Source organism: Thermobia domestica, chromosome 17 (assembly GCF_964235325.1).
Source record: "Thermobia domestica chromosome 17, izTheDome1.hap1.1, whole genome shotgun sequence".
Lineage (NCBI taxonomy): Eukaryota > Metazoa > Arthropoda > Insecta > Zygentoma > Lepismatidae > Thermobia > Thermobia domestica.
In genome coordinates, this window is record NC_137470.1 from 60,529,186 (window position 1) to 60,553,946 (window position 24,761).

Consider the following 24,761-nt stretch of genomic DNA (forward strand, 5'->3'; position numbering starts at 1 on the left):
AAAGGGGTTGAACCCATGTAACCCAAAGAAAGCACATCTCTCTTTTATACCACTCTCTGATGGATCATTTAACAAGACAGATGTCTCATAATTATCCAAATTCCTCAACAAAGTCATGTCTTCGAAGTACATTTGCTGTGTCAATTGTCTATTAGCCATACATATTCTACAATAATGATTCGCGTTAAAATTTTCTACAAAACCTAGAATTCCATTCAAACCGAGATTGTCACCAGTTAAACATACTACATGGAACTTTATAACTCCTGTGAATACATTAGTTGTTACAGAAATACCAGTATAATGCAAATCATTCAGTTCATCAAAGACTTTCTGAAATACAACTTTATTACCAAATGTTATTCTATCAGATGAATGGAATAGTGCTAGTAAGAAAATATTATTCAAGCGTGAGACATAGTGGTTAGGCAAAAAAGGCAGGGATACATAAATTGCCCCTAATTTGTGAATCGTAGCGTGACTGCCCAGTGGGTTGCTAACTTCAAAATCATCAAAAAAAACTACTATTGGGAGATTCAAATGACTCCCAGCATTTTGAGAAACAATATTTTGCCAGATCTTTCCTTGGATGATGTTTTCTACACTATTACCAATATTATTCAAATAATGGAGGTGTTCAAACATATCCTTTACTATATCGTTCACTGACATGAACTTTTCCAGCACAGCCCGGATTGGAATGATTTGCATGGTGCAAGGAACTGGCACTAACGTCCCACCAATATGTGAACCTCTTGAATCCATCCGTTGACCAATAGTGACTTCTACCGGAGGTATGTATGTTCCATTATTTTCAAAAAACTTCATTCGTTTATATTCAGATTTGACTACTGATAAACTGTCAGCATAGTCAGATAAAACTTTATTTACGCCATCCTCTACATTGGGTGAATTATGGTCTCTACGAATTACTTCATGCAAATTGGACTGCAACATGTTTTTTGAAATAACCAAAAATTTATCAAGTTGTTCTATCACAAACTGCACCGTGTTACGCGGTATAGTCGGATTAGCATACAGTGAAGATACAAAAGATGCTACATGGTGTTGAAGTTCACTCTCGGCACAAGTAGTAACTCGGTCCACCGACTTTTCAACTGAACTGCAAGCGGTGTCACTTTGAAACTGATTTGGGTTCGAAGAGGAACACACAGAATGAGAGGTGGAAGCCTCGGCTGAATGCATTCTATTCAAATGTTTTCTAAGAGCAGCTATCGTTGTAAAATGTCGACAGCATGTCTCTTCACCACAGTGAAATTCACTGGAAGTAGCTAATTTCGGGCATGCATTTCGAATGTGTTTTATCAGCATGGAAACTGTTGCAAATGTCAGTGAACAACCGTAGCACCTGTACATGTTGCCTTGTATGAATGAAACATGAAATATTTTCCTCTAAATGATCTATCGCAATGTATAACAAATAGATATACATATAATATGTAACATATAAAACCTTTCTAAATATTACTTAACACACTAAACGATCATAATGGAAAAGAAATAATAGGACATATGAAAAAAAAAAAAAAACTTCACTCGAGGAATTAACTTAAAACCCCGATATCAGCAAGTAAGTTTTTTACGGACTGATTCGGCCGATCATGAGGCGTTACAATTTGGTAGAGTGCTCTCTGCACAACTAACCATACGTGATTCGCTTCATAGCTGTAACTAGCTCCTGTTGCTTGGAAAATCTTGAACGTAATGTCCACGGCCTCTAGTAATGTTCCTACCTTGTAGTATATACTGTTTACGCAGCAAAATGCACACACTGGTGATACTGGTGATTCTCCAACTACGATGACTTGCGGTTGAAATGTCCTTCCCAACTGCTCTAACTTTTTCTTTCTTGCTAGTATAGCTGGCTGTACTTGTGATTCTGCAAACACGTGAAGAATAAACGCTTCTTTTATTTCACTTCTTGAAGGTTTCCACAGCGGCTTCCCATGACACTTTCTAGCCGGAGGAACAGTAAGCACATATGGTAAGAGAAGAAGTGCTACTGAGTAGCTGGTGCCAGGATCATCTTCTGAAAATAATAATAATAAAAAAAATCTATAGCTTCTCCATTGTATTAACTGTTTGAAAATCACGTATAAAAGGAACAGTTGATACATTTGAAATACATCATCACACGTCAGTGTATCATTCTTAGAAATGTTTCAAAAAGCGGTGGGAATATCCTAATAAATGTCACACGCTGCAAAATATGATCAAATAAGCAATATGGGTGTGTAATAGGAGTGGGGAAAAGTTCTAAGGACAAAACATTATGCTTGAGATTGTGCAGAGCGTAGAGAAAATGATGTAAACAGCAGTATTAAGGTAGCATTTTTTGAAATGGGTGCTGTCGGTCACATGTTGCGATTTTTTCCTTTTGTGTGTATGTGCGTGTGTTTATTTATCACCTGGCCTCAGTTGATTCGTACTTTCTTGGTATTTTGTTGGTGAGTGAACATGTGTGACCTCTCCGACTCACAAAGATGGCAGGTTGTTAGTGCCCACCTAGCTACCTAATCTCTTGGAATTCCCTTGGTCCCATTGTTGCTGTATATGAAATTGATTAGCAGGTGTATGCAAGTATACCTAGTGGTCCAGACATCGTTTTCTACACGAGATGACATTTTTCACGACGACATGGCGCCGTGTTACACACCTAGAAATGTGAAAGCGTAGTTCCCAACTTCACGTGCCACACTAGGGACCACAGTGGGTTAGTGGTACAGCGCTCATTTCTTGCCCATAGGGTTCCTACTCTATTCTTATTAAATAACTTTAATTTATAAACAAATTTGTAACGAAAATCGACGGATTTTACTCCTCAGACCTGATGGGGCAGTCCACGTTGTAAAAAAGTGGAGAAAGAGAGATTTAAAAAACAAACTCATATATTAAAATAAATTGAAATTTTTGAGTTTTACGTCCCACGGGTATGCCAGCTAGGCTCAAGGAGACAGTGATGATGAGGAATGAATGAAATGGTGGGATGAAAAAAGTGGGAGGAAACGGGAGAACCCCGAGGAAACCCACGCACACGATGTTTGTCCACCACAAAGTTCACTTGGCGGGAGCAGGGTTTGAACCCGGGACCTCATGCAGCAGAGGTGAACGCTCTACCACTGAGCCACCGCGGCCCCTCATATATCATATTAGTCATATATGAAAGATATATGAATTACTATAATTTAGAACTGTTAATTTTTTCACTCTCCCCTAGTAAATTATTAGCGGACGGAAATTTCCTTCCAAATTTTTTATGTGGAGGTGTTTCTGCCAATCTTCTCAGGATTTCTCACCGTGGTCCAAGCTATGAGCCCAGTTGGGCAGAGCTAATAAACTTCAGTTGTTTGGACTGAAGTAAGCAATTTCGATATCATTCTGGTGCACCTTACAACAGGGTGTCTATTGGAGTTGACTCAGTGCCACATACAACTACATACTACGATATTAATTAGAAGAATGCAAAAACACCAGTGGGTGAAAATCGAAAGAAAAAAGTGTTTGTTTTCTGGATGTTATCCCTTCTAGAATGCCTGTCGTAATTCACGTATGGTATGTTGCTGTTAGTTCCCATGCTTTCAATTAAAGACATAAGGGGTATATATATGTTCAACATTGCACATTCAAATTTGTTTCAGAATTTTTGCTCGGTCTTACCTTTAATCAAATGTATGTACGACTCAATTTCCCTCTTGAACTGATCATCTCTCGACGCCCTACTCTTCCCAACTGCTAGTTGAATAATGTTGCTATGAAGCTGGGCAATACCTGAGAAGAGGCAATTATCCTTTCCAGGATACAAGAAACCGAAATCTTGAAGCAACTAAAATAAAGGAAGGAAAGAACATTATGCAAAACATACGAATATAATATTAAGAATCAGACTTAAAAATACAAAATTTTAAAAAAAAAAGTAAACATTACATATATATGCGCAGTGAGACAGTTGCAATATACAAACTCTACTTAAATGTCTAATATCGTGGTCAAAATGAATGTACAGATGATTATGCAGTTACTTCCACCAGTGTGGGGAAAATGCCCTCATTTATGCTGCATGTATGTACTGATTTAGCAAGTATGATATATAGTCACGTTTACCCTAATTTGATCCCACATTCCTTGAAGAAGAAAAACCTAGGACTACAACTAAATTGTGGTGATTCAACTATTCAAAAGTAATCGAACTTGAGTACGTTTCTCCTCTAAGTGAATTGATTCAAATCACTTTTACACACTATTTTCAATATTTTTACAGTAGTAAGGGAATGTCTCTCTAATAGGAATGAAAACAAGAGCAAACTTCGCATTTGTAAAGAGATTTCCATTACGTTTTTAAAGAAGACCAGTAACAGCACAAAAAACTCACGAATATTTCGGTCACTGTTTTTACATTATTTCTTATTTACTGATACAAAGAAGTTGTGTAACCTTTCCCAGGAATATACTCGTATAAGCCCGGATGTTCCTAATTTAGCAAAGACCGACTTAAACCACAATCAACATACTGTCTATACTAATATACGTACAAACGTACATTTAGGATCTTATGCATAATTATTTTGCAGGCTACTTACGGGCTACGTTCGGGACACTTGATAATTTGCGTTGAAGAGTTCTAACGCAGGGTTAAATAAGCCCGCAACCTTCCCGGAAGTGAGTAGATGACTGGGGGTGCTTCAACGCGTCATTTGCTAGCCCACAGCAGTTTCTGTTGTATAAAATGCGTATGCTTCGTGCAAACCAAACATTTCAATATATTAATAAGTTTATCGAATTTGTTATGCTTATTAAGCGATAATGAATTACATATTTTGTGGTAAGCAATTTAAAAATATATCCCGATTCTTGAAATAAGATTGCAAGATATTTTGCTTCTGCTAGTACAAATATTGAACACAATATCAAAGAATGGACTAATAAATTCTACCTGAAGTAAAATAAGCTAGTGATACTTGGTGTTGGAACATTGGTTAGATTATATTTTAGATTAGCTTGAGAATAACGGGGACCAATGGTAATTTCAGGGGTCGGCCGGGAGGAGTTTCTTCTCGAGAGCCATGAAATTCCCTCGGAACCATATATCCTATTACGCTCAATGTGGATTTCCAGTATTACTAATACATTTCATCTCCAGTATAAGAAAGTTTCACACCACCAGGAAAAAAAAAAAGTTTGGAATCATCACTGATGGGAAAAATTGAATCTGCAATTATACATATTTCATCGTGAAAATGTTATTTTAATGTCTGTTACATCCTTTTCCCTGTTAGCGTTTGTCTACATTTCCCAGTTAGGACAGGTAAAGTTGAGGGGCGCTATCATCCATTTTTTTCACTCATGATCATCGAACGTCTTCTGCATTCTTAGTTTCTAATATGTCCACCAGCTGCGTACACTTATAATATGCTTGTAACTTATGTTATAAATAATAAGTGAGAAAACCACGCACGAATCTGTGCTAAGTGGCCAACAAAAGCTACGTTTGCATTCATTCCGATTCCAAGAACGGCACAATTTAAGGGATTGCGCGTGATTTTGTCCGCGGAAGTTAGGCACGTTAGCTATGGTGGTGTGTGCATAAAGAAAGACAAGTATGGAAAACAGTATGGAATATCCTTCTGTTTTGCACTGCAATTGCTCAAAATACATTCGTTACTCATATAAGTAACCTGTAATTATAGAAACAGTTTAAAAGTATGGTTCATAATTATGTAACTATAATGAAAGACTAGCTTGTAGTGATCACGTACTGCAGATTGGTGCATATTTTTCGTACTTATTCGCTTACACGTATATCCACCATCACAAATTCGCCTGTTCCCTGTGGATGCACCTCGACTATAGCCCTCCAGCTTCACCTTGGCATAAACCGTCATAGATGCAAAAATAACATGCATTAAGCACCTTGCAAAGTTTGGTGCATGGCTTTTAGACTTGTGGCTTTCACTATATATATTATAAAATTGTATGCAACTTGATAACACTAGGCACAAGTAGATAATAAGTTTCACGCTCTTTGCATGACATTTTGCTAGCAAAAGCCGTATTTATAAACATACATTTTATGCCCTCCTAAGGTTAACCTTTACTGGAAAATTGTTTAGAGAATATATTCTCGAAAATACTATAAGCTGATTTTGTCAAGAAGGCACAATATGTATAATTTATTTCTAGTGGGATCTCTATTGTAAAGCTACAGCTTCACAGGTTTGCTAGTTATTTTTTTCTGATAGTTAACAGACTTTACCTGAAAATTAAAAAAGAGCCTTATTCCTAATATACACCATTTATTTTTCCGCTACGATTTTATATTTCAAAAACAAAGTTCCGAACATTTATTTAAGTTTTTATATATATATATATAATATATACGTTATCTATGCAGTTGCTGCTTGCAATGTTAATGCTTTTTTTTTTTTTTTTTTTTTTAAAACAAAAGTTTAGCTTCGCCCGAGGTGTGGCTAGACCAACAAGCCTTCAGTGTTAACTGTACCTGATTGATCATTTTGGAAGCTTTCTGCATTGCACAATTAAGAAGGTTGAGGTATCCCACAGTTTGTCTAGGGGACCCCTACATGGTAGACTATGCATATGACCCTTAAGTTGATTTAGGTTTACGGAGCTGATGTAAATTTTCAAAAACTGCAGCACAAACGAAAATGCAGGTTGGTAGAAACCATCTTCTTTAAAGATACGCCTTGGGTTTAACCCGGTTCTTTTAAAATATATTTCTTCATTTAGATTACATATAGGTAGGAAAAAAATGATCTACCTTAACGTTCTTATGTAACAGCGAGGTTATAAAGGGCGGAATCTACTGCTTACAGTAACATACGAACTGCTACTCAGTTTGCACCGTAGATAAATTTCGTGACCCCACCGCGAATCGGTCATGAGACCCCTTAAGTACAGGGTTGAAAGTAGATACAATTAACCGAGATAGATTGAGTTATACGCAAAAGTTACAATGAAGTTCACACGATTTGTAGCATGGCATTTATCTTTTTTTTTTTAACCAATTAGTTCTTTTCTTTTAACGAAAACAATTGGTTTAAATCAACCAACAATGGTAAAATGCCTCTTTCTTACAAGTTAATAAGATTGTCAATTATAGCTTTACATACCAGTCTAAATCCTTCTGGTTGCTGCAATGCTGGAAATCGTGTGAGATAATCATTAATGGTACACTCACTATCTTCTATATCTTGCATTCGTTTCTTAACGGTTTCATTCCAGTGTAGTTCGACCAGTGTCCACGGCTGAACGTTGGTCTCCAACCATCGCAGTTTTTCCAGTATAACCTCGTCAACTGAAAATAAAGACAGATGTACATATAATCTGTGTACACTACAAACCAACATACAAGCAGCTAGAAAGATGTTAACGACCACTACGAATTGACGCTCAAACTTTTATGTCGATATATTACTATGTTTGGGAAAATGGAGGGGGTGATATTAAAATAAGGAGATAGGTAGAACGAAAAAGAGTAAGGATTCGAATGAAATTCAGGCGTACTTAGTTAATTAAGAGTAAACGAAAACTGCGAGTCGTTTTTTTTTTTTTTTTTTTTTTTTTTTTTTTTTTTTTTTTAAATCTTTGCAACTGTTTTAAACGCCAACCCCTATTCCAAAATATCGCTAGCATAAGTTTTAGGGTATGAAGAAGCAGAAATGGACATTGTTAGTTCCCCATGCTAACAAAAACAAGCGTTTAAACATTCGCTGAATATCCAAACTACTTCATAAACTCTGAAAGAATACCGCCAACAAACATCGGGCGGATTGAAATGTCCCGATATGACCGCTGGAATTGCTGTGTCCTAGCATGGAAAACAAAGAGAAAACGCCCTCGGCGCCACCTTTAGGTTCCCTGCGCCCTAGTCGTTGTAATCTGCTAGATACGCCCATGTCGGTTACGGCCGATTACATCGGAGGAGTAGTTTGTCTGCTTAATTTTGAAATATTCTAAAAACAAAATAAAATTCGTGGTAGTTTTAAATGTCCGTAGAAGACAGAAAAATAGTAAGGAACTGACTCCAATCCAAACAATTAACAAAAATAAATAAATAGATAAATTCAAAATTGAGGCCTATTCCGGAAGAAGGGCACATAGGCCTATGCCCTTTTTCCGGAAATCATTTAAAACGAACCGCCATGTTATACTGTAGGTGCTGTGAAAATTTCATCTCGATATCATTATTTTTGGCCGCCTGGCAATATTGTTTTTGTAAGCCTTTGCACCACAGTTTTGGCGCACAGCTTACATTCAGGCTCTAGCAGCGGTTATTACTGTGCTCCTTGCTATATTATTAACCTAGAAATGTGGCAGTAATTTAAAATGGATACTGAAAGTAAACCTGTGTATAAGACGCGTGTAGTTTATAGTAACATGAATTTGAAACGTGAAGAATCAAAGAAGCATATCTAAGAAGTGATAGAGAGTCACCTGCAGTTATTTCCAAGTGATTACAGTCATTATTGTGGACATAAATCAAAACTGAAATATTTTGAAAACTCACAGCTTAACAATACGGCATTGTACACAATGTTTCAAGGATACTATAAGGATAAAACCGATGAAGCATTGACACTATCGTATGTGAAGTACTTTAAAATGTTTAAGCAGCCGTTTAGATATGGATTTTTGAAATCTAAAACTGACAAGTGTGACTTTTGTGCTGAATGTGACGAAAAACAGATTAGCTATCCTAGTGACTCATGTAAAGTTCATTATCAAGTTCACAAAAGGAAAGATGATAGACGCAAAACTTTGAAGGACGAGTTTATTTCCAAATCACAGGCAACTAATAGTGAAGGTAAACTAAGTCCATCTCCTTTAGTGTTGGAGTTTGACTGGGGTCAGAACTATCGATGCCATGGTTAAAAGCCATCATTACCTTTCGACAGAATCCATCTCCTTTTGAACTGACAACGGATAAAAATTTTATTAAGGATTTTGAGACAGCTCTTGCTCCTTCCTTTCGTTCCAACCCAACACCAAAAACTCCAACGTATACCACTATGCAGTATGTACGGTAATGATGAAGTACACTCTATCAGGCGTTCTGCTGTATTCTAACACGTACATGCCAACATGTATCCCATTTTATTATCTTTCAAAAAGTACCCTTTCGTTGGAGTGAGCGAACATAAACAGAAAGATGTTCGGCCCTTAATGAAGTTTTTGTCAGCTGAAGACAGCGACCTGATTCAATGCATATTGAATGAGCACGAACAGGACTAAATCCATAACACATTTATTACCATGTGTAATAGCTTATGTGATTTATTTTAGAATAAAGTAATTAATGTGATGCATTAATAGTATGCTGTTTCTTCAACCAACCAGGATTTTCGAAAAAAAGGGCACATAACATTTTATACAAATACGTTTATAAATATGTAAAATAGTATATATTTTTCATTTAATACAGCCTATTTATTAGTCAAATAGGTCTTCCTTATTAAAAAACCTGTTATAGGTATTTGCAAGCGTATGTTATTGTTATATACTCTGATAAAATCTTTAAGGCTCTTTTTCTCCATTCACGGAAAAGGTCTATGTGCCCTTCTTCGGGAATAGGCCTCAATTCCGACATTCTGAAAAAAAAAAACTGCCAAAATCCCAAAATGAGCTCACAAAGACATGCTCACCACAGATATGCGCCGCGTTTCTAGAACGTAAGAGGAAATATATGTAAAGGGAGAGGCGTGTTATCTTATAGTAGTGGGAAGTCAATAATAAAAGTTTGAACATCGTCTCTATTGATTTTCTCCTTGCACTTAACAGATTCCGAAAGTGCGGAAACGAAATCGCAGAAAACAACAAATATTGCATCCTCCCAAATCAACACATACACAGACACACACTCATACATACAACACGTTGTCTACTACACACCAGACACACACAACGCAAGTCACCCACTTGAAATAATTGTTGGACTTAAGGGGTAAAAGATTTCCTTGCCGTTCGGCAGTAAGAAATACTTAAGTGTAAGTTATATCTTTCATGAAACAGTTTTAGTTGAAATACTATCCGCATCAGTGAAATGCTATCATTCAGTTGTGCATGAAGAACGTAGTAGAGTTAAAAAAAAAAAAAAAAAAAAAAAAAAAATCCATGTACAGTGGACGGATGACGAGAAGAGCCCTAGCAGAAGTAGTGTGACGTAGGTATGGGCTCACCCACTCTTCGCACGGGGGTTTCGGCAAGTCGTTCCCTATACGAGTTCTCATGCTATCTAATTAATACATTCGTTTTCTTGCGCGCAACGTATAAGTTCTATATTTAAATATGTATTTTACAAATATGAGTGATTGATATATCGTATATATGTATATATATACACATATAGGCGGATCCAAGGGAACTAGAGAGACTATAGTACGCTCCCCCTTTACATCAAAATTTACACGGCATAAATGGCAGTTGATTTTATCCTTTACTGGACAATTTGAAGACTATATACAGCCTAGCCCCCCTCTTGATCATATGATGTATCCGCGTGTGTATGTGTGTGTGTATGTGTGCATGTGCCAGCATTGGTTTCGAGAAATTCCAATCAACTTGGTACAAATGTCACTTATACCCTAGAGAGAAATGATACTGTCGATTCCACAGTTTTTTCGGAGTCGATGATGAATAGTGATACCTGCGATTCCATTTAAGTAACGCCCACTAGGGTTTCGCTCGAGACGAGACGAGACAGAATTTTCGTCAAAAAATTCGAGTCGAGACAGAGTGCTTCTAATAGAAACATATTTATTTTTTGAGACGAGACATCACTTTCACGACATATTTTCGAGTCGAGACAGCCTCAAATCCTGTCTTGTGCGTATCCCTAACGTCCACCTTCATGTTTTACCAAGGAATATCGTTGCAACGCAAGTATAACAAGTATAACAAAAATTAGACACAAAACGAAATGAATAGGGTACTTACCCTTTACTGTGATAACGGCTGTGCCAATTCGTCACTGTCATCATCTGTTTCACCCTCGAATGCACCATCCGAATCATCTGACGGCTCACTGTCGCTATCTTCTGTTCCTCCAAACGAAATCAAAATTTTTTCTACCTCATTTTCCATCAAGCCGTCCCGCTCCCAATACTGTTTTTCTATTTTTTCGACATGCTGACAGAAACCCTTCCAATCTTCTGAAGTGCATGATGATATTGCAATTGAGGTAAGTTCCTGGAGTGCTGTGAATGAAAGTGACCCTGTCGTGTTATGGTCACGTATATATTTTTTCACCTTGGCCCACGAAAGTTCTATCGGGTTCAAATCACACGAGTACGGGGGAAGACGAAGCACTGTATGGCCATGTTCTTCAAGTAATTTGTCCACACGATACGTTTTCTCACGAGGTTTGTTGGCTTGAATTATAGCGTTTAATTCCGCCTTCCTCATGGTTTCATCACAGCTAATTTGTCGAGATTTTAGCCAGGAGAGCATATCGGTTTTCAAGCTATAGCCCGAAGGAACTTTTTCTGTTTGTACTAAATGGTAAGGAGCGTTATCCATTACTATGACAGACTGAGGAGGAATATTTGGGATAAGTTTTTCTCTAACCCACTTCTGGAAATTCTCACCATTCATTTGTCCGTGATAATCACCTGTACTACTACCTGCCTTATATATAAGACATGCGTTCGGCACAAATCCATTAATGCTTCCTGCATGCACAACTATGAGTCGATATGCAGAACTAGCATTCGCATGGACCCCCACGACATCGTCTGACTGCCAACACTTCTTTGTTGTAATGTTGCTGTCGACTCCAGTTTCATCAAGATATATCAGAGCGCGATTTTCTCCCCGATATCTCTTGACAGCTCTTAAATATTTACTCCTCCACGTTACAATATCTGGTCTTTCAATCAACACCTTTCTCCTATTGTTACATCTCTTCCAAATGAAACCACACTGTCTCAATACCTTGCGCAGTGAGTCTATTTTCCAAGGAAAATGAATTTTTTGCCGCACTACAGTTAAAAGCTTAGCACACGTTGGTACAATGTGATCTGACACGTACATTTCAATCACAGCATTTCTTATAACACACAAATCAAAATCGTCTACAATGACATTTCTGTGATCGGGTCTTTTCCTGTGTTTACCGGGAGAAATCAATTTTCGTGTCGGAGAATGCATTTTCCGTGTAAGAGACTCCTTGCGAATTCTTTTTATAGTTGATTCAGACAAACCTGTAGCTCTAGAAGCACGTTTTGTGGCTTGACCAAGAGGTACTAAACACTGTTTCTCTCTTGATTCGCGGTCACAGAATTCAACAATGTTGCTTATTATTTCTCGACAATCACTATGAATAGTCGCGCCTTTCTTCCTAGAGCTCGCCATTATACTAAAACACAGTATATTATAATATTAAAAACACACTAATTCGAAAAACACAACGAAACTAAGCACGAAACACAAAGCACAACGCGCGTTTCAAATGACACCACGGAATAGCACACAGATAACTTTACCCGGAATAGCAGACGACATCTAAGTATAGACCACACCTTAAAAACCGAAAATGGACTTGACCGTGTCGTTGACCTTTCCCCGCCACCCCTGTTTTAGGGCTCTTCTCGTCATCTGTTGGCAATACATGCAGGTATATACTGATGAGAAACTACTTTAACACTACATCTGAATAATAAGCAGTTGTTCCCATTACTAACGTTCACTAATGCTGTTGGTTTCTATCTAAAGACTACCTTTCCTTCACTGCAACTTGTAACAAAAATGAACCAAATAACTTTTCGCTCTCAACACGTACCGATTTGTTCAATTTCGTCAGCAGCGAATACAGTTATCGCAAGACGTCGAAATCTCACACGCACTCATCATTACACATGTACTTACATTAACCGTAGCCTATACTGAAATAAAATAACATGGGGCTATTTATCATTGGTGTTGGGTCACGACATTTTAATGTCTAAAAACTCTTACTCGTCGATAAATTATTTGTATTTATATTTATTTATTATCATTATAGTACGTTATAGCCACAACACAGTCAAACACAATTTAACTTTATTCATTTTTACACATGTGGATCCCCTTGCAAAAAATTTCCGCCACGAAAACTGCACTGTTATTTTTCTAAAATAAATATGTAAGTGAGTAAATGTTAGCCAGGTAAATGACATGGTTAGCATTTACAACACGAAAACACACACTCACTTTTCTGCAATCTCGAAATCACTGGATTTGCTAGCACTCCTTTCTTAAATTTAGTAACGCATTTATACCTTTTCTACACTCACTTCCCTTTTACTAACACACTCCCAACACGTTAAGATTAAATCCCTACATCAAATCAACAATAGCATAATACACGAAAATGAAAAACTTCGTAGCTCGAAGTAACCAAAGACCTTTATATATATATATATAAAGCGTATAACAACTGCATATCATCAGCTATTTATCATGCTCTTCATAAGTTTGATGAAAATGGCTCTATTAAAGACAAAACAATAACATTGAGCGAAGGCTAACAGATGGCACCCGTGTCGGAACAGTAGACAACGATCATACATACCTTGTACCCAACAATAAATTTTGCACTTGCACACTTATATTATAGTTTCACTAAATGGATGCCACGGGCTACATTGAATTTACATAATTATTAAAAACACTCGCGGCATAAATATTTCAATCTCTAAGTTGCACACATTAAAAGAAATGAGGTTAAAAAAAAGCTCTAATAAATACGACATATCATTGACCTGACCTTGACCTTGTGGTGGACAAACCGTGCGCGTGGGCTTTCTCGTAGTTTTCCAGTTTTCTCCCACTTTCTTCATTCCATCATTTCATTCATTTCTCATTATCACAGCCTCCGTTAGCCTCGTTGCATAATCGTGGGACGTTAAACTAATTATTTAATTTCATTTCATTTCAAAACCAAATGAAAGAATAAAAAGAAGAACTAGTTTGTTACACAACAATTTCCAGTACAATTTCATTATTTCAAGTATTAATACAAATTTCCAGTAGATTTCTAGTGTTTCAAACACTTCTAGTATCAGTAAACACCCTGATCAGCATAAATTATTTACTTCAAATGAAACGTCAAATTTCCAGAACATATTAGCATTGAAAAGTATATTTAATAATCCAAACTAGCTGAACCTACATTCTAATATGAGAATGAACTTGCTTGTCAATTCCTTACTATATCTATTCATGTCCCTTTGCACATATCTGTCAGATGCAAGTGAAGGACAGATGACTCGCAAAAGGAATGAACTGCTATAGATACTGAATTTTAGTATTTACAATTATAACATTGTCGCTAGAGCCTACTTTCCATTCTATTTCGTTTCTGATAACACGAATAATCGACATTACAACGAAAAAAGTCAAAATTAAAAAGTAAAAGAGAGTATAAAAAGCAAGAGAGTAAATAACTATATATTACTTACCTACGTCATTTTCGCATACTGTGCTCGATGTACAGGGAAGTAAAGATGGACTCGAACGATCCTTTGGGCACTTGACTTCTGTTTCTCTCAATTTTCTACGACGAGTTACGTAGGCTTCATATAATAATCCGCTCGCATTCCTCTTTTTTTGGTGTTGTGTCGCTGGCAATGAAGGAGTAAAATATAACGACGGGCTCTCCTTGGGAAAGATTATGGAAATCTGAGAAGCTAGTTCGGCAAACTCTGCACTCACAATTTTCTTCTCTGGGTGAACAGTAAGTATGTGTAAGATAATAAGTCTTGTTAAAAGTCGTCTGTCAGCCAATTCAAGGAGACCTCCCTTTTTTTCACCTACTTTCAGAATACCTCTACCATCGATTGATCCTAGAAGAATACTTGACACCTATATGAAATAAAAGAAGTTACTGAATGTCAACGTAAGTAATAATAAGCATGAAAACGGCAGTTCAAGTAATATAAATTCCACTTGAAGCAACTGTTCTCCAAAAAGAAGCACTACGAATGTACGAAGAAGGTAATCGTGGTTCCGAAATGTTTAATACAAATAAATGGTCACGTCCTTCAGTTTTCGTATTTGTATTTCCATACCAACTTTCTAAATAAATAAGCTTTTAAGCATAATTAAGAAAATACTAGTGTAAGAATAGTTTATTGAAGTTTAGACCTACCGCTATTAAAGAATAATATACATTGTGTGTGTGTGTGTGTGTTCTGCAATAATGCATTTGCACAATATGAGAGAAAGATCCGAGTAAGGGATACAAAGTACATCAACTGGAAACCAACTTCCATATTGTCGAACTGCTTGACAGGAAAACTCAACGAGATGCAATTAAACTATCTTCCTACTACTAACATATCAGCTCTTTTCAAAAGAAACGTTCCATCAAATGGATCCATCTATTTGTCGATCTGTGCTTTTGGTGAAGGAACACGGGATTCTCACATAGCCTCTCAAATAATGTTCATGAAAATGTATTATAATGTTTGAGGATTGCTTGACTTGGTTAGAGAGGACGCTACTCTTAACCCTACGTGTGTCACGTAACACCGTAAAACGAGGGAGGGTTAGAAATCTCTGAACTATTTTATGGATCATGAACAAATTTTACAAAATGGTAGAGACAAAAGTTAGAACACTCTATTCAAACCGGAAGTGAAGTTAGCCATTTTCAGTTTACCATTGATCACCACAAAGCAAAAACTATAAAAGATAGCGAGCAACTGGTTTCTGCAATCAATCAAGCATTTCAAAAACATATTTCACCTTATGTAGAGTCGTTTAGACGTATGATTAGCGTCATTCTAAAGATCTGACTACTGCTGGAAACAAATGTTAGTCGAACTCTTTAGTATGGCAGTAATCACGCGTCAGAACGACTCTGCATAAGGGCCATTACCTCCATCCTCAATATTCAACTACAACTGAAAATGGTTCAAATCCAATACAACTCCCGGTTTCAATGTTAACTGATCAAATATCATACCATAAAAACTAAACTCCTTTACGTGGTGTACCACTTGCTATTTCCTATTCTCACAATATACTTTAACATTAGGGAAATGCTATTAAAATATTTCCCGAATTACAATTATAATGTTATGGTACTACAGATATAAATTTATTTTATTGTTCCAAGCTACAGAGTAAGCATTTTGTCTTATTTTACTTTTCAAAAGTCATTATTGGTTAGTCTGAATCAAATAATCTTGTTTTTGCGTTGGTTTTTCCATGTAGTATAGTGACAGTTTATACCAAGGGAGGGTACTTTGTGTCTACGACGAAACCTTTTGCATAAACTGTGGGTTATTTTTCTGGAAAATAAAATATTGAGATACAAAATAAACTTTTTATTACTTTTGACACAAAATCTGAGTTATGACATGATACTAAAGAAACATCATTATGTGTTTTTCTTAACAGTTGAGATTTTGAAACCCAACTTGGCACATATAGGGTTAATCTCGACTTTAAAAAGAGTGGTTCCCGTAAAAGAATCCATGTAGCGATGATTCAAGGAACTTTTAATATTTATACAGCAGAAGAAACTGATCAGATATGTAGTTCTATATAGAGCGCAATAAAAAAATGCATAAATATGAAAAAGGGCCAGTGAAACGTAGCGTACATTTTTGTATCTTTGAGTGCTAAACTCAGTATAATCTCAAGCTCAACTTACGTAATTTTTGTCGAAGAGGTTGTTACTAATGGATGTACAACAATCCAAAGGCCCATGGGTTTTTAGCAAAGCAGTGCGTCCTTTTTCATCTCCATTTCTTGATTCTTTCATTTCATATGTAAGTGACACCTCATTCGACTCAGGTGAACTAATTTCGATTGATTCACGTGAAGTTGCTTCTTCTTCTGTTGCTGTCGCAAGTAGTTCAGCAATGTCTGCATCACTATTGCTCTCGAAAATATATGAAGACTTCTTGAAAAGAAATAATAAAAGATTAATCAAAGAGGAAAGTACAGACTGACTTGAGAAAATTACAGCACTGAGGCAATGTTTCTTAATTTCAAATAATCACCTGATAAGAAATACATATTTCTTTTGCTTATCATTTTATCATTGTACTTCATAGATATGTAAGTCGAATTCATAAGTATAAAGGGTTTGCAAAAATCGTGTTCTTTAACCCGTTTCTGCATGATTTTTTTTTCTTTTAGCGAAAAAAAATAATCAGTATTGGAAATCCTCATATGGGAACTTGAAAAATGAATTAAAACTTGAATTTGAGATTTTGCACTTAATTCCGAAGAGAAATAAGTAAGTGCCATATATGATACACTTACAACTCACAAAGAACAGGCCAGATGACACCAAAATCTCTTCTTCATACACGTCAATATCTCACGCAGCAAACAAAACAGTCATTTGATGCCTTTGATAAATCACAGAAAATCTAGTGAAAAAAGGGTATATGCCATATATGGCACGGCATGCGGTAAGGGGTTAATGAAGTAATGTATACAAGATACGAGTTTTGCTTGCTGTTTCTTCGTTGTTTTTCTCTCTCAGTTTTTAATTTCATTAAATTCAACCTTATTTTTACTTTTATTAGTAATTTTCTCATTTAGGCTAACAAGATGCCCAATGTAAATTGTATTCAAATTAAAAGTCCTCCGAAGAGATTTTCAGTATTTGTATTTTCTAATTATTGTTGTGGAATGTACAGTGGAGTTGTAAATCGGAAATAATGGTCCAAGATAGTTACTACACTACCCAGCACAAGTACAGTATGAAATCAAGACAATACTGGATGTTAAAATCGACAATACTACTTGAATAATTTGTTTACGTACAAATTCAGGAAGAGGGTATTATGCCTTCATGTTCTTCTTAATGAATGTAGGTTTATTCACTGTCTCTCCCCCGCTTATTAAATATTGATAGTGAAACGCTCATTAACTTCTTTGAACAAATTGAATCGTCATTTGGAATAAGAAAATAAGTCTACAACTTAATTTTCTTCAGGAATTTATTTTAAAAAAATATCTGCGTAGCATCCTTCTAATGTGTTTAATAAAACTAAGGACACGAGAATGCCTAGCGAATCTTTGCATACGTTTTAAGGGGAAATAAAAAATCAATATGTCGCTGAGAAGACAACTTTACAAGTGTGTTTCTTGTTACTTCACGAAATGAAAACTTTTTAAGTTTTACGTCCCACTCTTATGCCGGTTACGCTAAAGGAGACAGTGATGATGAGAAATGAATGAAATGGTGGAATAAAGAAAGTGGGAGGCAACGGGAGAACCCTGAGAAAATCCACGAGCGCGGTGTTTGTCCACCACAAAGTATACAAGGCGCGAGCTGGGATCGAAACAGAGACCCCAAGCACCGGAGGTGAACGCTCTACCACTGAGCCCCCTTGTTACTTCATGATGTAATAAGGTGAATATTAATACATACTTTTAAATTATACTGATTAAAGCACCCAAATGTTGGATAATTAACACTACGTTTCAAGGACCTTTTGTCACCTTCTTCACTTTTTTCGTCTTTCTTAATTACGTTCCTTGTAGAACTGTATATCTGATCACTTGCTTCCACTGTAGAAATAATTTAAAAGTTTCTTGAATAATCACCGAACATCATTATTTATTAACACGAAGATACGTCGTTTGTGTTCTGAAAAAAAAAATACTCAGGAGGAAGGAGTGGTTTTCGTTAAACAATTTTTATAGCAGTGATTCAAGGGAGTTCTAAATTAATTTACTTCTGTAGTGAAATGAATAATCACATATACAATTCTGTGCTTTATAAAAATGATGAAGATGAGAAGGTCACTGAAACGTACTGTCAATTTTTATAGATATTCGTGCTTTAATCAGCATAATTTTAAGTAGACGTGTTTCTTCTTCTTTGTTTTTTTTTTTTTTTGTGCATAGCATTTGTACATCTTTCCCCAATACCTCAGTATTTTCTTTGTCGATTATATGATCTGCTTATGTATGGTGTTTCAAACATAGTAACAAATTACTAAACACATTGTAATTTCCACAACAATCACGAAATACAAATGCTAAAAATATCTTTGAAGAAATTATACGTTGGACAAATTGTAGTTGCACGAAAAGTACTTTTGGACTGAGTGGCCAATGGACAAAATCGTTGTTTACGGTGAAATAAAAAAAAAAATACATTAAAAGTTTAATTATTTTACGTAAATTCTACCTACTAAATCTTATGTCTCTATCTTTAAGGGATCGCGAGATAGAACACCTTATTATAATAATTGAAATCCCCATGCCTGTCTCGTTTCCGCTTGTAATTGAAACATGACACAATAAAGCAACAGTGGCCCCGTGTGGCGTAGTCGCAAACGCTCTCTCCTTTAGTGTGAACGGTCGCGGGTACGATTCCCGGTGAGGCCACTAAGTCGAAAAAGTGTAAAAGGCTTTTTCAGGCCAACCATCCTGAATGGAGTTTTCCTCACTCTTACCAGGCAAATGCCGGGATAGTACCTACCATACAGGTCCTTGCTTCCCCAACCTTTTCTTCCTTCCCTTTCCCCGGATAGTGTGCTCGCCAAGGGATATCATTCCTTATACGTGACGAGCTAAATGGCCGTAGATGCCGAAAGCCCAGAAATATAATTCCTAATACTAAAACGAAGAAACAGTGCCAACTTATTTTTATATATAAAGTCTAAATAGAAAATTCCATGTCACTTAAATAAACCTGAGATAGAGTATCCTATTTTCATAATTGATATCTCCTCTCCTCTTTTGTTCCCATATCTAAATAAAAACTAAAAAAAACCTAAAACACAGGTCAAATTATTTTAAAAGAGAAGTCCAAAAACAAAATTTTAAGTCTTATTCTCACGGGAATCGGTGACATAGATAATAATAAAATTACTGAAATGAAGTGCTTAGTTTAACGTTCCATGTTTATGCACCAAAGTTAAGGGAGACCGTGGTGATGAGAAATGAAATAAATGTTGGAACAAGAAAGTGGGAGGAATTGGAAAAAGCTCGAGAAAACCCACGCACGCAGTGTTTGTCCACCACAAAACTCACTTCACGACAGCTGGGATCGAACCAGGGACGCCACGAAATAAAGGTAAACTAACTATCACTGAGCCACCGCCGCCCTCATATTAAAATGATTGTTACCTGTATTTCAACTCCTTCGCCGTCGAATTTCCAAAATTCCTTCCTCGTAAGTTTAAGACATTATACGTGGAAAATGCATATATTCATACGCTGGATTCCCTGACACTTTTAGATAAGTCAGAAGCCGTGCAATCAAGGAGATGTTGCAATTCAAAAAATAATTTTCATTTCCAGAAAATATTACACCAAATGATTTGTAACAATAAACGACCAACAAAGACGTAATAACAATACACATCATAATAAAATAAATCTTACAATACTGGAAGGTACCTCGTCATTCATAGAAGACAACCACTCGTTCCATTTTGCTCTGAATATCGCTCTTAATCCAACTTTTGGAATTAATTGTTGAAGATCAGAATCTGTTAGCACTTTTAATGCTTCCACATCGACATCATTTTCTATAAAAGAGCATGCAAATATGAAATGAATATTCGTTCTTCATATATATTGCAGTAATGTGATATGAACAGACTAAAAAATATGATACCGGACACTCGATGCAATTCAAGATCTTCAGCTTACAAACTAACCTACTGCTTCAAATTCTCCTGTAAGTTTACGAAATTCTAACTACTTCCGGTCCACAAAGGGAGGTTACTAACTTTAAGAATTAGTACATAATGTAATATTTTCCTTTAAGATTATAGCGAAGAAATGATAATCCTCACCGATACCGACTTCCCTCATGAGCCACCACTGCAACTGAGTATAACTCCTAGTTCACTGAATAGTGGATAAGGGAATCTTAATATTAAATCGACTGCAGATTACTACCTCTTATAGCAGTCTGGTGATATGAGGCATGTGTCTACAGCCAGGGTTGCCTTTTTCAACCGGCTTTTTTTTTTTTTTTTTTTTTTTTTTTTTTTTTTTTTTTACGTTAGTTTAAAGCGGAGTAACCGTAACCTCTATTTTTTTCTTAATGAATAAAGATAATTTGAGGGTGCTGATTCAATTGAGCTCGGTCTCGACCTCGAGAAGTGACCGCAGCTCGGTCAAATTCGAGGTCGTATAGACCTACCAGTTCCACAAATGACTTACCAGTAGAACACGAATTATTTATAGTCTGCCCATTCAGCATTCCTCAGGCTTGATCTAAACCAAATGATGCAGCGCCTCTGAACATGGGACCGTGAGTTATGGAAATTAATATATGAGATTTTGATATTTTCAATTTAGTATAAATAGTCAAATATTCAGATTGATTTTGTAGGTGATTGTTCCCACAAAATTAAACCTACTTTACATTTGTAATATGAGGTAAAAATCGTAAACGTCTTAAAGGTTATCTGGTTTACATAGCTACAGTTAAGAGTAGATAACCGCCAGCGCCTGCATACTTTTGAAATGAAAGTCATCGAATGTGCGGAAAAAGAGCTAGTTTAACCTCGACCTCAAGTGGTACTGAGTTGTGGTCAGTTATCGAGGTCGAGACCGAACTCCACATTAACCTAAATTACTTTAAGTTTAATGTCCTGTTAAGCAGCGAGGCTATATGAGACGTGGACCTACTTATTAACGTGGTATCCGAACCACATGAGCTCCCAGCGGGAATCGAATCCGAGGCCTTTACCTCCAAAGGTGCGTACACTAACTGCTTAGTAAAAAGGAGCTCCACGAATTCCTGTAGGTTCTAGAACGCTGCCCCCTCCCCCCATATAGGTTAGTAGTCAGGTCGGTTCCTTTCTGTACCAAAGCTCAATACCCAATTCACACAGTATTGCCAAGCGAGTGATAGCGAGGTAGTAGCCCAACAGGGCACATTGTTTTCTATATTTATTATAACTCAGTGGAGAGCGGGGTCAGTGTTCTAGACCTCTGCCGAATTACTGTACATGTTTGGCGAACTTCTGACACTATTTCACTTTATTCACCCATTCCCTCAAGATATCGCACTCTGTTGTGCAGACCTTTTTTGTCTGTTTTATAAATACAATTGATACTGTTTCATGAATACAAGAATGTTGCTGGCGTAGTGTTAGCGTAGCATATTTTCGAAGATTTATAGGTAAAATGGAATACTTTGTATAAAAGTACATATTTATAAGAAACAAATTTCTGCAGACGACAGAATTAAATACACAGCAATACAGCTGAATTGTAGGTTAACATGTCTAGGGTTACCAGTGTAAAATCATTACAAGTGCTTTACGGCGGATAAAATAAGTGAGTGTGTATGAAAGATGACCCTATTAAATGCTATTTTCAACCTGCGGTTTGTTTCTGCACAATGTACAGAACTGTATTTTATGTTAATAAGTGGAACGTTACTAACATGAACCCATGACAAGTGCTACTGAAACTCATACCATTGCCAAAACTCAACTTTTTAATTTTTACTGCATTTGCTTATGCGTATACCTACCATCGCTGTCGCGCCTGCTCCCTTCGGATACACACCCGCCCATGTCCACCAGCTTCGCCCTGTCCTGAATCGGTTAGATTGCATTAGTACTTTCTAGTGGTCACCTAGTACAGGTTGGTTTGAGTTTTTGGTAACACGTTGCCAGAAATTAGGAGGGGGAGTGGGAAATTAGATAAAAACAGGATGATTTGCAGGACACGTTAGTTGATATTGCTGTTTCGATGTTCAGTTACTCAAGAATATATCCTACACAATTTTCTGATGGCAGTACTGTAAAGATAAGTAGAAGTAACTTATGTGGAAAAAGAAAGGGCCTATGTTTAGCAGAAGGGGTCCAGCTCTTTCCTCTAAAAAATGTTATAATTTTGGTAATTTCTGTTCACATTAGGCTAGAATAGGGTAGGTTAGGTTAGTCTACGTAAGGTTCGATTAGTTTGTTAGGTTAGTTTATGTTATAATAGTGTATGGGTCCAGCATAATTTTCCAAAAAATGATAGAATTTCGCTTATTGCTACTAATATTAGGTTAGTTTAGGTTAGCTTAGGTTACTTTAGGTTAGATTTGGTTACATTCCGTTACGTCTAAGTACTTGCATCATTCATTTCTCCTGTAAATTTTGTGCTTTTTACGTGCTTCTGGACCCCTTGTACTAAACATATTGCAAAGAAAGTAAACTATTAGTAACAAAGATAGAAAACAAAGTACCCTGCGGGGTTCTAACCCATCTCCACTCGCTGACGCTCGTCCGGCAATACTGTGTGAATTAAATATTGGTAACCTAACCTAATTTAACGTATCGAATCATAAAATGACCAAATGTGAGAACATCGCAAAAAGGTAGGTGAAAAAGCTGGCTTCCTATCGCGAAACAAAGGTCGACTTTTTTGCAATATAGTGTTTATGCCATACATTCGGAAGCCGTATTTATACGCAAATCATAAAAGAAATGTAATTTTTCAATAATTACTTCTGGTGGCCTTCTTAAATTTTATATATGCTAAGTGACAAATTTTCATGTCGCCCGCCGCTGATGTTCTAGGGGACAATAAGGAAATTAGCGGAACGATTTTACTTTTTCAACAATAATATCGAGTGGTGCGCTAAAAGTGAAAACTGTTTTACACTGAATGTCACATGCTAGATTGACTGTAATAGTATAGGCTATTTCTACTCATTGGTATCTTTTAGTCAGTATTCTTTATAACAAAACGTACGTTTGTACAGTACCAAGCGAAAACAATAAAGCTGATGTAGATAAAACATACCTGCAAATATGGGAATAAGGTGGTCGAAGTTCCACTTACGTAGAATTTCGTCAACAGCCATACTTAACTTTCACAATGTTACTAATTTTGCCAGTGTTCAATCTTCTTTTATAAAATTACTCAAGGTAAAATTAACGAGACGAAAACTGTTTGTTACATGTCCGCCATTTGCATTTTTCCTGTAGAAGGAAAATCTGGAGCATTATGGGACATGCCTGTGACTGTGAAATGTCTTGACAAAACTAGACTCTTGTTCTTGTGTACACACATTACTTTCTGTATCCTGCACGTCCGGACGGGGAACGTACATGATTTACGTCTATTGGCGGCCGTACAGATTGGTCGTGGCTAAGCAACAAACCAATACGTACCTAGGTGCAGAAAATCATTTGTGTGATACAGAATCCTTCTAAAATTCGTCAATCCAGATATTCTAGACTAAAATTCAGCAATTTTTCTCTCAGTGCAGAAAGAAGTCCCTTATCTTTATACTCTTTTTCAAACTTTAGTCTCTTTATACGATTTGTCTTGTTCACCCAGAACATTTTCCTGGCTATCCGACCATGATACCCTGCAAATATTCCGCACTGTACTGGCTGATACTTTAACACCGCGTGTTTCCAGATCCGTTGCCAATTGCACAGCACTACTTTTTGGAACCTTTTTTTCTTTCCCTAATAATGTAACGTTTAACTTGTTCACTCAACACTCTTGGTCTTCCAGTTCTTTTTATTATTATTATTATTATTATTATTATTATTATTATTATTATTATTATTATTATTATTATTATTATTATTATTATTATTATTATTATTATTTTTATGGTTTCGCACATTGATAGAAACATTATACATCGCAATTATTGTTTGTACTGTTGAACGAGGCCTGTCTGCAAGGTTTGCCAGGGGCGGATCCAGGACGGACTTCTGGGGGGGGGCGGTCGGTGGTAATACTGCTACTTTTAAGAGCTCCAAACTTGTTATGGATGGGTTTATTTATAT

At 36.5% G+C, this 24,761-nt stretch overlaps 1 protein-coding gene across 3 annotated transcripts; it reads right to left on the reverse strand.

Annotated features, from left to right (window-relative positions):
- Window positions 1-1,431: 1,431 nt before the first annotated feature.
- LOC145674626 (uncharacterized) lies at window positions 1,432-24,210 on the reverse strand. 3 transcript variants are annotated; one of them, XM_081744840.1, is made up of 7 exons: window positions 23,758-24,210; window positions 20,395-20,525; window positions 16,676-16,927; window positions 14,475-14,877; window positions 7,149-7,333; window positions 3,679-3,844; window positions 1,432-2,050 (listed from the first exon to the last, which is right to left on the reverse strand). In XM_081744840.1, the coding sequence occupies exons 1-7, from the start codon at window positions 23,816-23,818 to the stop codon at window positions 1,566-1,568; spliced, it is 1,683 nt and encodes a 560-aa protein (XP_081600966.1). In that variant the 5' UTR covers window positions 23,819-24,210; the 3' UTR covers window positions 1,432-1,565. The 3 variants fall into 3 exon arrangements, with proteins under 3 accessions (XP_081600966.1, XP_081600968.1, XP_081600967.1); XM_081744842.1 differs by lacking the exon at window positions 20,395-20,525; XM_081744841.1 differs by lacking the exon at window positions 16,676-16,927.
- Window positions 24,211-24,761: the final 551 nt, after the last annotated feature.